Here is a 12,405-nt window from a genome sequence, read left to right as displayed (position 1 = left end):
TATCTTCCTTCCGTATTTAGGACTCTATGACTATATATTGGCAGTGACGTACTTAGTGTATCTGCCATCAGAAGTGGTCAATTTTTACATTAATATGAGAAAATAAATTTTAGTAATAATCATAAAGTAAGACAAATAATAACTTTGCTCTTTTGGTTAGTCTGGTAATATTTCATGTAAATGTCAAGTTAATAAGGAAATTTTAATAAAACTGAAATGTCTGCAAAAGAAATGTATTAGTCCATTCTCAGACTGCTATAAAGAAATACCTGAGAATGGGTAATTTATAAAGAAAAGAGTTTTAACTGGCTCATGTTTCTGCAAGCTGTACAGGAAGTATAGCGGCTTCTGCTTCTGGGGAAGCCTCAGGAAGCTTTCAATCATGGTGGAAGACAAAGTGGGAGCAGGCTGTCTTACATGGTGGGAGCAGGAGCAAGAGAGAAGGGAGGTGCTACGCACATTTAAACAACTGGATCTTGTGAGCACTCACTCACTACAAGAGCAGCACCAAGGGGATGGTGCTAAGCCATTCATGGGAAACCACCCCCATGATCCAATCACCTCCCACCAAGCCCCACCTCTAACATTGGGGATTATAATTCAACATGAGATTTGGGTAGAGACACAGATCCAAATGATATCAAGAAACAATCAAGACAACTAAATTGTACCAGTCATGTAATGTTTTATTTTCTTCATTCCTTAGTTTAAAAAAAATTAACAACAAAAAAGAATAGCCAGGCATGGTAGCTTGTGCCTATAGTTCCAGCTACTTGGGAGGCTGAGGTGGGAGGATCACTTAAGCCAAGGAGTTTCAGGCTGCAGTGAGTTACAATGATGCCACTACATTCCAGGCTGGGTGACAGAGCAAGACTCCATCTCTATTTTTTAAAAAAGAATAAGTTTTAATTAAAGACATTCACTCAAATCCAGTAAAACAGCTCAGCTGTGAAATAAATTAACACATCAAAAATAATACATTTTGCTGTTTTCTTATTTTAAATGTTACACATAAATAAGTCATATATAATGGCAAGATAGAAGTAACTCAAGTGCTCTTCCTCAGACACCACAATTGCTGTGGTATTGTTTGTGTTAAATCTGTTCTTGAAATGCAGGTATTTATATATAAGGATTGAAGACACAAGGTACACTCAAAGCGAGCTCTAAAGATTCTGAACCTGGCCAGGCGCGGTGGCTCATGCCTGTAATCCCAGCACTTTGGGAGGCCAAGGCAGGGGGATCACCTGAGGTCAGGAGTTCGAGACCAGCCTGGCCAACATAGTAAAAACTCCGTCTCTACTAAAAATACAAGAATTAGCCAGGTTTGGCAGCACGCACCTGTAATCTCAGCTACCTGGTAGGCTGAGGCACGAGAATCGCTTGAACCCAGGAGGCAGAGGTTGCAGTGAGCTGATATCGTGCCACTTAACTCCAGCCTGGGCGACAGAGCAAGACTCTGTCTCAAAAAAAAAAAAAAATTTACTCTCACAATGAATGCATTTAGTTGAGTTTATGTGTGAGACAGAGAGAGAGAGAGAGAGAGACGGTGATGGAGAGACAGAGATATTAGGAGGACAACATAGAGGCTTTTCAATGACCTTCCACACAGAAAAAAATAAAGAAAAATAAAAATGTGGTAATTTGAAAATCACATCTGCTTTATTAAAATTTAAGCAATAATCACGAGAATTTTTTAGAATTTAGAACAACAAATTTTTTTTCAGATAGAAGCATTTTATCACTAACTACATGACAGTAATAAAAAGCAGAGGCCAGGCTCGGTGGCTCAAGCCTGTAATCCCAGCACTTTGGGAGGCTGAGGCAGGCAGATCACCTGAGGTCAAGAGTTCGAGACCAGCCTGGCCAACATGGCAAAACCCCATCTCTACTAAAAGTACAAAAATTAGCTGGGTGTGGTTGCAGTCGCCTGTAATCCCAGCTACTCAGGAGGCTGAGGCAGGAGAATGGCTTGAACCCGGGAGGCAGATGGTTGCAGTGAGCTCAGATCGTGCCATTGCACTCCAGCCTGAGCAACAGGCTAAAAAAAGAAAGCAGAAAGACTTTTAGTCTGGCTTTATCATTGTTTTAAAATCTCTAATGACGATGCACTGCTTATTGTTCTCTCCTGAGCAAACCCCACCCATTGCCTGGTCCTTAGCATGCCACTGAATATATAGGTCAGAGAATCCCTTCTTCCACTCCAACAGAATCCCAAACAGGGAGAAAAATGACCAATCTCTTTCTTTTCTTTTTTTTTTTGAGATGGAGTCTCACTCTGTCACCCAGGCTGGAGTGCGGTGGCGCAATCTTGGCTCACTGCAACCTCTGCCTCCTGAGTTCAAGCTATTCTTCTGCCTCAGCCACCCAAGTAGCTGGGATTACAGGTGTGCACCACCGCATCTGGCTAATTTTTTGTATCTTTAGTAGAGACAGGGTTTCACCATGTTAGTCAGGCTGGTTTCGAACTCCAGACCTCAGGTGATCCACCCACCTCAGCCTCCCAAAGTGTTGGGATTAAAGGCATGAGCCACCGCACCCAGCCTGATCAATTTCTAATATAAGGTTATTTCATTTGTAACTTTGTACGTTATTCCACCCAGTTAGGATAGAAAGACTGTAGGATAAACCCTATAACCTCAGGAGCCTGGGATAACATTGAGGCTGGATTGGAAAGTCCATAGGTTGGCTTAGGGCTTTTCCTGACACAGGGACACCAGTTAGAGAATCCTTACAGAAGCTGACTGCATTCCGAAGTTCTCCCTGAAAGTTCTCTAGCTTTGTTAAAAATTATGTGGTACCCCTTATGCCTCCTTTTTCCTCTTCCAAGTAAGCTGAATTCAAGATACCCAATTGTGCCCACTTTTCCAGGGACCTCATGGCCTTTCCAAATAAGCTCAAAGTCACAAGATGTTTTGAAGGTAGAAAATGGCCTAAGGATGGTCCAATGGTCACACAAAGCAAATTTAACACTCAGGGGTTTGGGCCAGGAACAAGTCACGCAGTCTAAAGGTAATGCTTATGTATGCTATAACCCCAGTGACCACTAGATAATACCCCATGCCTAGGTGGACTTATGCAGACTTGACTTTGCTTTCAGTAAGTAGCACTAATCCATTACATAGCATTTTGGATGTCGACAGGATTAAACTATGCCAAAGCATATTTCACTTCCAGAAAAAAGCTACTTGCAAGGCTGCATTCTGGATGTTTCTAATAAACAAGTATAATGTGATTATCTCCATAAAAGAAATCTGTGACTAAATCTTCCAGAATTTTATGACTGGGTTTTTCAGTTTCTAACTCTGTCTTTAGGATTGGTCTAACATAAATGAAAGACTGAATATATATATATATATATATGGACAATGACCAGATCATATATGGTAAAATATGAAAAAAGACAGAAAAGAGTCTTAGTAAAAACCACTGGTTTGGATTTGATTGTTTTGTGTGTGCTGTATGTCTTCTGCTCTTTGTCATTAAAGACTAAAGCCTAATTAGATTGAAGAGTAAACTGAAGGCTGGGCATGGTGGCTCATGTCTGTAATCCCACCACTTTGGGAGGCCGAGGCAGGTGGATCACGAGTTCAGGAGATTGAGACCATCCTGGCTAACACAGTGAAACCCCGTCTCTACTAAAAATACAAAAAATTAGCCAGGCATGGTGGCGGGCACCTGTAGTCCCAGCTACTCGGGAGGCTGAGGCAGGAGAATCGCGTGGACCCAGGAGGCGGAGCTTACAGTGAGCCAAGATCGTGCCACTGCACTCCAGCCTGGGCAACAGAGCGAGACTCCAACCCCCCCCCCCAAAAAAAAATATGAAAAGTAAACTGAACACACTACCACTACCACTAATACTAATTATAATAATAATAGTTAATTTTGAGTATTTATTATATGCCAGACACTGTTCTAAGAATTTTTTATTCACCTTAATCCTTGAAAAAACTTATGAGGTTGATACCATTTATTACAGAATTCCAACCTACAAGTTTTGTGACAAGGAAGTCACAACCTGGGAAGTCAAAACACAGCCTCTGGAGCAATCAACTCAAAAGGTCAGGACTTGGTCAGTGACTGCCAGCTTCTCTCTCTCTCTCTCTCTTTTTTTTTTCCAACTCAGGGCCTACCTGAGAAATCCCTAAACTAATCATGTAAGACGTTGTCCTAGATCACCTGCCTCCAGCTCCCCCCATGCCAATAGGCTCCAAGCAGAACATAACTAAAGCCTTTCTTTTTCCACTATTGTTGAAGAGTAATTGCATGGGACAGAGTTAAACAGCAAGGAAAACTTTATTCAAGACTATTGCATTAGAGGCCGGGCATGGTGGCTCACACCTGTTATCCGAGCACTTTGGGAGGCCAAGGCAAGTGGATCATTGAGGCCAGAAGTTTGAGACCAGCCTGGCCAACATGCCCAAAACCCGTCTCTACTGAAAAAAAAAAAAAAGGTGAAAAAAAAAAAACATATTTGAGTGTAATGGCATGCACTTGTAGTCTCAGCTACTCAGGAGGCTCAGGCAGGAAAATCGCTTGAACCCGGGAGGCAGAGGTTGCAGTAAGTCAAGATTGAGCCACTGCCCTCCAGCCTGGACAACACAGTGAGACTGTCTCAAAAAACAAACAAAAAAAACAAGAACTATTGCATTAGGGGAGAGAGATTGAACTTAATTCCTTTGAAACAAAAGGTGGGAATGTTTTAAGCATTAAGGTGAGCTAGAGAAAAACTACGAGACAATGTTAAAAGGGACATTGGTCAATGTGATTATGTCATCTATGTTTGCTGATTGGCACTTTGAGAAGCTGGGCTTCCACCCTCCCACAGAGACTCATAGTTACAGACCTCTGAGTTTTGTTTGTTTGTTTGTTTGTTTGTTTTCGGTGATTACACTTCAGAGTAATGGCTCCTAGGTCCTCAAGAAAGACATACCTGGATGTTTCTTAGATTTACACTTCAAAGGGGCAGAGAAATAATTTACAATTGAAAGTCTTCTAAAGTAAATGCTCTAAGAAAAGGAAAGTCAGGGACCTAAGTCAAGAAGAAGCTTATCTAAAATTTAGTCAAGCTGAGGAATGGGTAAGATCATCTTGGCCACTACAAAGCTTTCCTATTGCCCTACCTGCCTTCGCTTTCCTGCCAAGCACAAATGATGTTGGCTGACTCTCTTATTATAGCAAGCTCTGCAAACACAGCCTCTGTTTGTTCTATTTTGGGGAGGGCTGCAGTCTCCTCAAAATACTCTTGTTCTGTTTATTTATTAATTATTATTATTATTTTGAGATGGAGTTTTGCTCTTGTTGCCCAGGCTGGAGTGCAATGGCGCGATCACAGCTCACTGCAACCTCCTCCTCCCGGGTTCAAGCGATTCTCCTGCCTCAGCCTCCTGAGTAGCTGGGATTATGGGCATGCACCATCACCTTGGCTAATTCTGTATTTTTAGTAGAGATGGGGTTTCTCCATGTTGGTCAGGCTGGTCTTGAACTCCTGACCTCAGGTGATCCACCTGCTTTGGCCTCCCAAAGTGCTGGGATTACAGGCGTGAGCCACCGCGCTTGGCCTCTTGTTCTGTTTTAAGGTTAGAAATGTAAGTTTGAATTTGGTTAGTTCCTTGCTTTGAAGATAACCAAGTCTTAATGTTTTGTTTGTGACTATTGGCTGCATAATGCCTGAAAACCAATCATAACTCCTTACTCTCTCCAAAGTAATCTGGACTTTATCTTCATCTAGAGAAGTAAATTCACAGATTTGCCCTCCCTAATTACAGAGCAAAGTACTGACTGCAGTTATAGAGATGTCATGGTGTTCAAGAGTCACAGCCCTTTGTTTACTTATCTGAATCAGTTGATTCAAATTCTGGCTCCACCTTTTCCCCACCCCTCTCAATTCATCACAAGTGGCTGACAAGTTCTGACTCAGCCTGCAGAGTTGCAATTGTGCAATGTGTTAATGACTTCCTGCTTTTTCACCTTTACAGGAGTTTTTCATAATGTATTATTTCATATACCTAGACAACAAAATAGCCATATTTCTGAAATAGTTTGAAATTCAATGATGAGTCAATGGTTCATTAGGACAAACTTTCAAATAATAAGGCTCTTTAAAAAAGACACTATAAAGCTTCATAGAGATCTCTTTGCCAATTTACCCATTCATATCCTCTATCTTTCACCTTCCTGTAATCTTTAACTGTGTTCAAAACTCTATGAATTATTATCTTCATGGCATTGTTAACAATTAATTGGGAATACAGAATAAAAAAACTTTTCAGTTTTGGTAAGTAACAAAATAGGATACAGAACTAAATATATGAGAATATGTCAGTGTTTCTCAAACTTTAATGTGAATCATCCAATGATCTTGACAAAATGCGAATTCTGATTCAACAGATCTGGAATGGGGCCTGAGATTCTACTTTTCTAAAAACCTTCTTGGAGATGCCCACGCTGCCGTTTCACAGAACGCCCATCTTGAGTAGCATCAGTATATGTTTGTTTATATACAGATAATATTCAGAAAATATACAGAGGTTACATTAATACTACTTTATATAGTTTATGCTTAGAAAGATGTATGTATATATGTAGGTATTTCACATGAAAATACAATAAAATAAAACCACACTTGGCCAGGCATGGTGGCTGATGCCTATAAGCCCAGCATGTTGGGAGGCCAAGGCAGGAGGATTGCTTGAGTCCAGGATTTTAATACTAGCCTGGGCATGCCAGGTGTGCGGTGGCTCACGCCTGTAATCACAGCACTTTGGGAGGCTGAGGTGGACAGATCACGAGATCAGGAGATCGAGACCATCCTGGCTAACATGGTGAAACCCCATCTCTCCTAAAAATACAAAAAATTAGCCGGGCGTGATGGCGAGCGCCTGTAGTCCCAGCTGCTCGGGAGGCTGAGGCAGGAGAATGGCATGAACCCGGGAGGCAGAGCTTGCAGTGAGCGAAGATCGCGCCACTGCACTCCAGCCTGGGCAACAGAGCGAGGCTCCGTCTCAAAAAAAAAAAAAAAAAGACTAGCCTGGGCAACATAGCAAGGTGCTGTCTCTATAAAACAAAAACAAAACAAAACAAAAAATTCATGCTTGAAACTTGCCAAATATTAAAAGAGATTTGGGGTCATCTGTAAATTTTTGTTTCCTTTATTATATCTTCTTTTTCTTCATAATAGTTTCCCAATTTTTATGCAGTGTATACAACTGTTTCTTTAAATAAAAAGTTTTTTTCTTTTTCAAAGCAAAGAGCCACATCAAGTTTTATCACCAAGCACTGGTAACATCCAACAAAAATAAGCAGCAAGTCAAATGTAATGATTCCCAAAAGGAGATCATGGTTGTAAACAAAGAGTTTTAAGAGAGGATAACACTTGCCTGATCCCGGGGGTTATGCGATTCTGACATTTATCTTATGGTCACTGGAGTGGCTTCTGGAAGTCTTTGATGCGGTTCATCCACCTAACACAATTTTAGATAATCATGTTTTTCAGAGGAGTAGAGGTAAGATCAAAGAACCAAGACCCAGTCATTCTCAGAGATTTCTTAGTATTGAGGATGCCCAAGTTTCACTTTGGATGCACTCCCAGGACATTTGTAAACGGGATAAGATTTCTCAGGCTCTTCAAATAACAGGGTTCTGCTTGGATCAGGAACACCTGTGAAGCAAATTCAACAGTATTTCGACTTACTGCTTTTTGTTTCCAATGAAAAGGAACTCTATATTAAATGAAATCTATAAACATGTTCTAGGCAGTTAATAGGGAAGTTGAGTAAGCACTTTAAAAATAAATTTTCATTGCTTGAAACAGTGAGAAAAGGAAAAAAAAATTCACTTAAAATTAACTCAAACAGGCCGGGCGTGGTGGCTCACGCCTGTAATCCCAGCCCTTTGGGAGGCCGAGGCGGGCGGATCACAAGGTCAAGGAGATCGAGACCATCCTGGCTAACACGGTGAAACCCTGTCTCTACTAAAAATACAAAAAAACTAGCCAGGCATGGTGGTGGGCGCATGTAGTCCCAGCTACTCGGGAGGCTGAGGCAGGAGAATGGTGTGAACGTGGGAGGCGGAGCTTGGAGTGAGCAGAGATCGTGCCACTGCACTCCAGCCTGGGCGACAGAGCAAGACTCTGTCTCAAAAACAAAACAAAATTAACTCAAACATATTTGGTTTAAAGGAGTTAAGCTAACTTGACTAAATACATTTTTGGCTGAAAGACAAAATGAAAACAAATTGTGTCTATTCTGCTTTTCTAGACAACAGGGCATCAGATTTAAAATCCCAGAGGGAAAACAAACTAACCTGACAGGTCAAAGAAAGTATTCAAAGCTCCCATCTGCCCAGAACTAGGCGGTATGTAAACTCTTTTCAGTGACTGTTAAGCATAGTGTACCTTAATCCTTTGAGCTTTACCATGAGTCCCTACAGAAGATGTGAAGGTCATTTCTAAAGAATTTAAGAAATATACTTACTGATCCATTAAAGGTTAGGAAAAGCTAGAAATAAGTCCTTTCTTTCAGGAGTAGCGAAGAGTCTTATTAAAAACCACCGGTTTGACTTTCATTAGCTTTCTTGTGTTATACAATTTCTGCTCTTTGTTACTAAACAAAAGACTAAAGCCTAGTTAGGATGAAAAGTGAACTAAATAATAACCATGCTAATAATAAAAAATGTAACTAACTTTGAGGATTTATTGTATGACAGGCAGGGTTCTAAGTATTTTCATTTAACTTAACCCTAAAAAAAAAAAAACCCTCTATGAAGTTGATACTATTTATTGTCCCCACTTAACAAATCAGGATACAGAGGCACACAGAGATAAGGCAACTTGCCCAAGGACACAAGTTAATAAAGAGGTAGAGCCAGTTTTGAACCCAAGCAGCTGAACACCAGAAATTGCCTCCAGAGAAGGCAGCTGAGTGATGCTACTTACCATTTTTGGTTATTGTGAAAGAGACTTTTTTTGTTCTCTATATTCAATGATTAGTCACCTGGGACATGTGATGATTCAACCAAATTAATAAGCTCAGGTCTGAAACTTACATGCCAAGCAAGTTAATCTCCCACTGGAGTCAGGGAGGGTTGTTAAGGAAAAGAGATTCATTTTAAGGGATGAATCTTTTCTACCTGTCAAGCAATTTTGAACACAGATGAGCTCAGATGCTGAATTCCTCTCCCAAGTGAGGGTCTCACAGGCCTAAGAACTGCTAGTGATGATTCTCCAGCCAAGAGGCCTTGCAGAATTCAGGAACATTAAGGTGATTCTAGTACTTCTCATAAACATGAGTTAGAAAACCTAAGATATTGGCCAGGCATGGTGGCTCATACCTGTAATCCCAGCACTTTGGGAGGCGGAGGCAGGAGGATCACCTGAGGTTGGGAGTTCAAGACCAGCCTGGCCAACATGGAGAAACCCCATCTCTACTAAAAATACAGAATTAGCCGGGGTGATGGCACATGCCTGTAATCCCAGCTACTGAGGAGGCTGAGGTAGGAGAATCGCTTGAACCCTGGAGGTAGAGGTTGTGGTGAGCCAAGATCGTGCCATTGCACTGCAATCTGGGCAACAAGAGAGAAACTCTGTCTCAAAAAAAAGAAAAAAATAGAAAAAGAAAGAAAACCTAGGATATCCTCAGGCATCTTTTGACCCCTAAGTAAGGGTCAAATAAATCCTCTAAAGGCCGCCCCAAACCTTTAGGAGGGAGATTATCACATTTTTCATCCACTTAGTAAGCATATGCAATTACTAGCTGTGTGACTCAGACATGCTACAAGACCTCTAGGCCTAGGTTGGCTCATGAGTAAAACAGGGGCATCTTATCTATCTGGCCTGCCAGGAGGCAAGAGGTAGATCAGATGATCTTTTGAGAACACTTCAAGCTCTAAACTAAAAATGAAGGCAAAAGGGAAGACTGGGGAAGGAGGCACTTTTCAACCATTTGCTCATCAAAAGCCAGAGTCCTACCTGCTTTGTTAATTCTTGCAGTAAATACTCCTTCAGGTGGTAAAGTCAAGCAGTTCACCTGGAGAGGGCTGCTTTGCTCCTCACAGAGCTTCAACCAGGCCAACTACTAAAGAGTTAATTCAGATAGTATTTAATAATAAAGAGGAACAAACAAAATAAGAAAAATTAGTTGTTTCAGTATTACCAGAGGAGATTTTTTTTAACTACACAAGGAGAATGGTATTTTCAATCTATTATTGACTACAAGTCTCATTAATGAAGAACTATGGAAAAGAATAAGACATGCATTCATTTTATGGCAAACTACATATTGCTATCTACCTTTAGATCAGAACATTTACATGCAGTATTTTTAATATTAAAATTAAAATGTATGATAAATGCATGTTTACAGGACTAAATTAGCTATTGTTTGCGGTAAAGCCTTTGTAAATGGAATTTCATGTTGAAATCTTAGTCTTCTGTCCCCAACTCCTTCTTTCCCTAGCTCCTCTCTTTTTCTTTCTAACACTGAAATGTGGGGGAGAAAAATGAAAAGTGCACATCAGAAGAGAGTCACTTGCTGCTTTGGTTTTACTTTCCCATTTCTTTTTACTTTCTGTTTTTGGCTTTTAAAACAAGCCTCTTCTCCACCCACTCCCACCCTCTTTGCAGAGAGCAGACTTCAAACTTCACTTCTGTTTCTAGGTCCTAAAGAGAAACAAGAGGGGGGGGGACAGAAAAGAGATCAATTGAGAGTTATTCCAAAATGCAAATTAACAACAGGTTTTCTCATTTCAAAACTCCCACATTCTGCCAATCTGAAAATATCTTTTCTCCCCCTCTTCTGAATGACTTAGGTCCCCAGACAGCGAAGGAATTCAAGCCCCAAAGGAGGTATTATGCTGCTTACAGTTCTTAATCTGCCTCCCCGAAGCGCTGCACCAGCCTCTCAAAAGGTTCCTTCTGTAGGTTAATTGCAGGTTGGAGCTCCCAGAATAGCATTTTCTTTTAAGGATGATCGCTCATCCACCATCCCGGAACATTTCTCGGGCTACTCATTAGAGTTTAATTTCCTCGAGCCAAGTCCCTGGAGACGGTGAAACCCTCCTCTCCGCGGCGTGGACGCGGGGTGCCCCTGTTAGTGCCTGGAGAGCCCGGGATTCAGCAGGGCCCCAGCGTTCCCCAGGCTGTCCCTCTCTACTGCTGCGAAAAGTGAGCGCGGTCACGAAGTGCTCCTCAGTCCTCGTGGTCATGCGACCCTTGGCCCAGGAGGTCTGCAACACTTCTTGTGTTACCTGATAATCCTCCACCCGCACAAGCACGTATTTGGGTGGGTCTGCTGCGTCCCGCGGCGGGGCTACACGCCTGCCAGAAATTCGCTTTTCTCGTTGAAAGACAGAAGGGTAGTTGGGCTCCTCGCCGTGGTCCTCTCCACCCGCATGAGGAAGGTCCTCTGCACCGGCCACCTCTTCCCGTGCAGGGTCCCCTCGAGTCCCTAACCACCTCTCTGGGTGCAGGAGAAAGAGCACTTTCTCTCTGACCCAGGACTCACGGTCCAATTCCTCCCCAGCCCGAGGTCCGAGGGCCCGATCTGCCGATCTGTCCTTGTGGCCGCCGCCCTGGCTTCGGCTCGCCCCTGCCGTCGCGGGATTCCGGGAGCCCGGAGCTAGCGGAGCCCCGCGCCCTACCTCCCGCGGAAAAGGCCCGAGGTCCCCCAGGCTGCGGGAGGAGTCCATGGGATTCGCAGCTCCCTGAGGCCCCCGGGTCTCCATCCTGGCAAAAGGGTCATTCATTCGTTCCTTCTTTGACCGGTTCAAGCAGCAAGCGCCTGCTGAGCTCCGGAAAGCGCGGGACCACCAAGCCCTGGGTGTGGCCTCTGCTGCAGCTCCGGACTCCCAGCCGGTGAAAGCTGAAGACTAGATCAGCCCCAGGCTAACCGCGTGCGGAACCCGCCTCTTCACCCTCCGCCTCTCCCACCTGGCGGCTGTCTAGCCATTCAGAAGAAGCTTGACACAAGCCCCAGTCACTCCTCTTCTTCCTCCTACCCCTGTCCGGAGCCCTGCTCCCTTTGTCATTAGCTGATTCAGTCCCCTCTTACTTTTCACCTCTATCCTCGTTTCCCACCCACCTTTCGTTTTTCTCCGGAGCTGAGGCGCAAAGGACACCCTCGCACTGCGCCCCCACTGAAATGCCCCGAAGTATGTTTGCTTTCCAAGGACGCTCCTTGAGGTGAAGGAACAAAGAAGTTTGTGTGCATTTTAATTAGCTGATCTAATTCTGAAAAGGGTTTTTGTCCATTCCGAATCCACTCCCACCATGCTGCCAAAATAATGGAATGTAGATCAAAGGGTCAGACTGAAAAGCTGAAGCCTTGGAGAAACTGGTTTTGGTTTCTTTGTCCTTCTTTCTTTGCCAGAATCTGTAGCTCTGGAGGACAATGGTCACACCTGTGTCCT

The 12,405-nt window shown here is 42.9% G+C and overlaps 1 protein-coding gene across 8 annotated transcripts; it reads right to left on the bottom strand.

Annotated features, from left to right (window-relative positions):
- Positions 1–646: 646 nt before the first annotated feature.
- On the bottom strand, positions 647–12,084 carry C5H6orf141 (chromosome 5 C6orf141 homolog). Of its 8 annotated transcripts, none has more exons than XM_057302517.2 (4): positions 10,860–12,084; positions 9,968–10,073; positions 7,380–7,660; positions 647–881 (listed from the first exon to the last, which is right to left on the bottom strand). In XM_057302517.2, exon 1 carries the CDS (start codon positions 11,740–11,742, stop codon positions 11,008–11,010), a length of 735 nt encoding a protein of 244 aa, XP_057158500.1. In that variant the 5' UTR covers positions 11,743–12,084; the 3' UTR covers positions 647–881; positions 7,380–7,660; positions 9,968–10,073; positions 10,860–11,007. The 8 variants fall into 8 exon arrangements, with proteins under 8 accessions (XP_057158500.1, XP_057158502.1, XP_034818118.1 ...); XM_034962227.4 differs by lacking the exon at positions 647–881 and adding an exon at positions 1,641–2,041 and having other exon boundaries at positions 9,968–10,657; XM_057302516.2 differs by lacking the exon at positions 647–881 and adding an exon at positions 1,641–2,041.
- Positions 12,085–12,405: the final 321 nt, after the last annotated feature.

Source organism: Pan paniscus, chromosome 5, assembly GCF_029289425.2.
Source record: "Pan paniscus chromosome 5, NHGRI_mPanPan1-v2.0_pri, whole genome shotgun sequence".
Lineage (NCBI taxonomy): Eukaryota > Metazoa > Chordata > Mammalia > Primates > Hominidae > Pan > Pan paniscus.
This window is presented reverse-complemented; position numbering and strand designations above follow the sequence as displayed.

Bases quoted from the DNA above. Each gene is read 5' to 3' on its own strand.
- C5H6orf141 (XM_057302517.2), bottom strand. From the start codon at position 11,742: ATGAATGACCCTTTTGCCAGGATGGAGACCCGGGGGCCTCAGGGAGCT.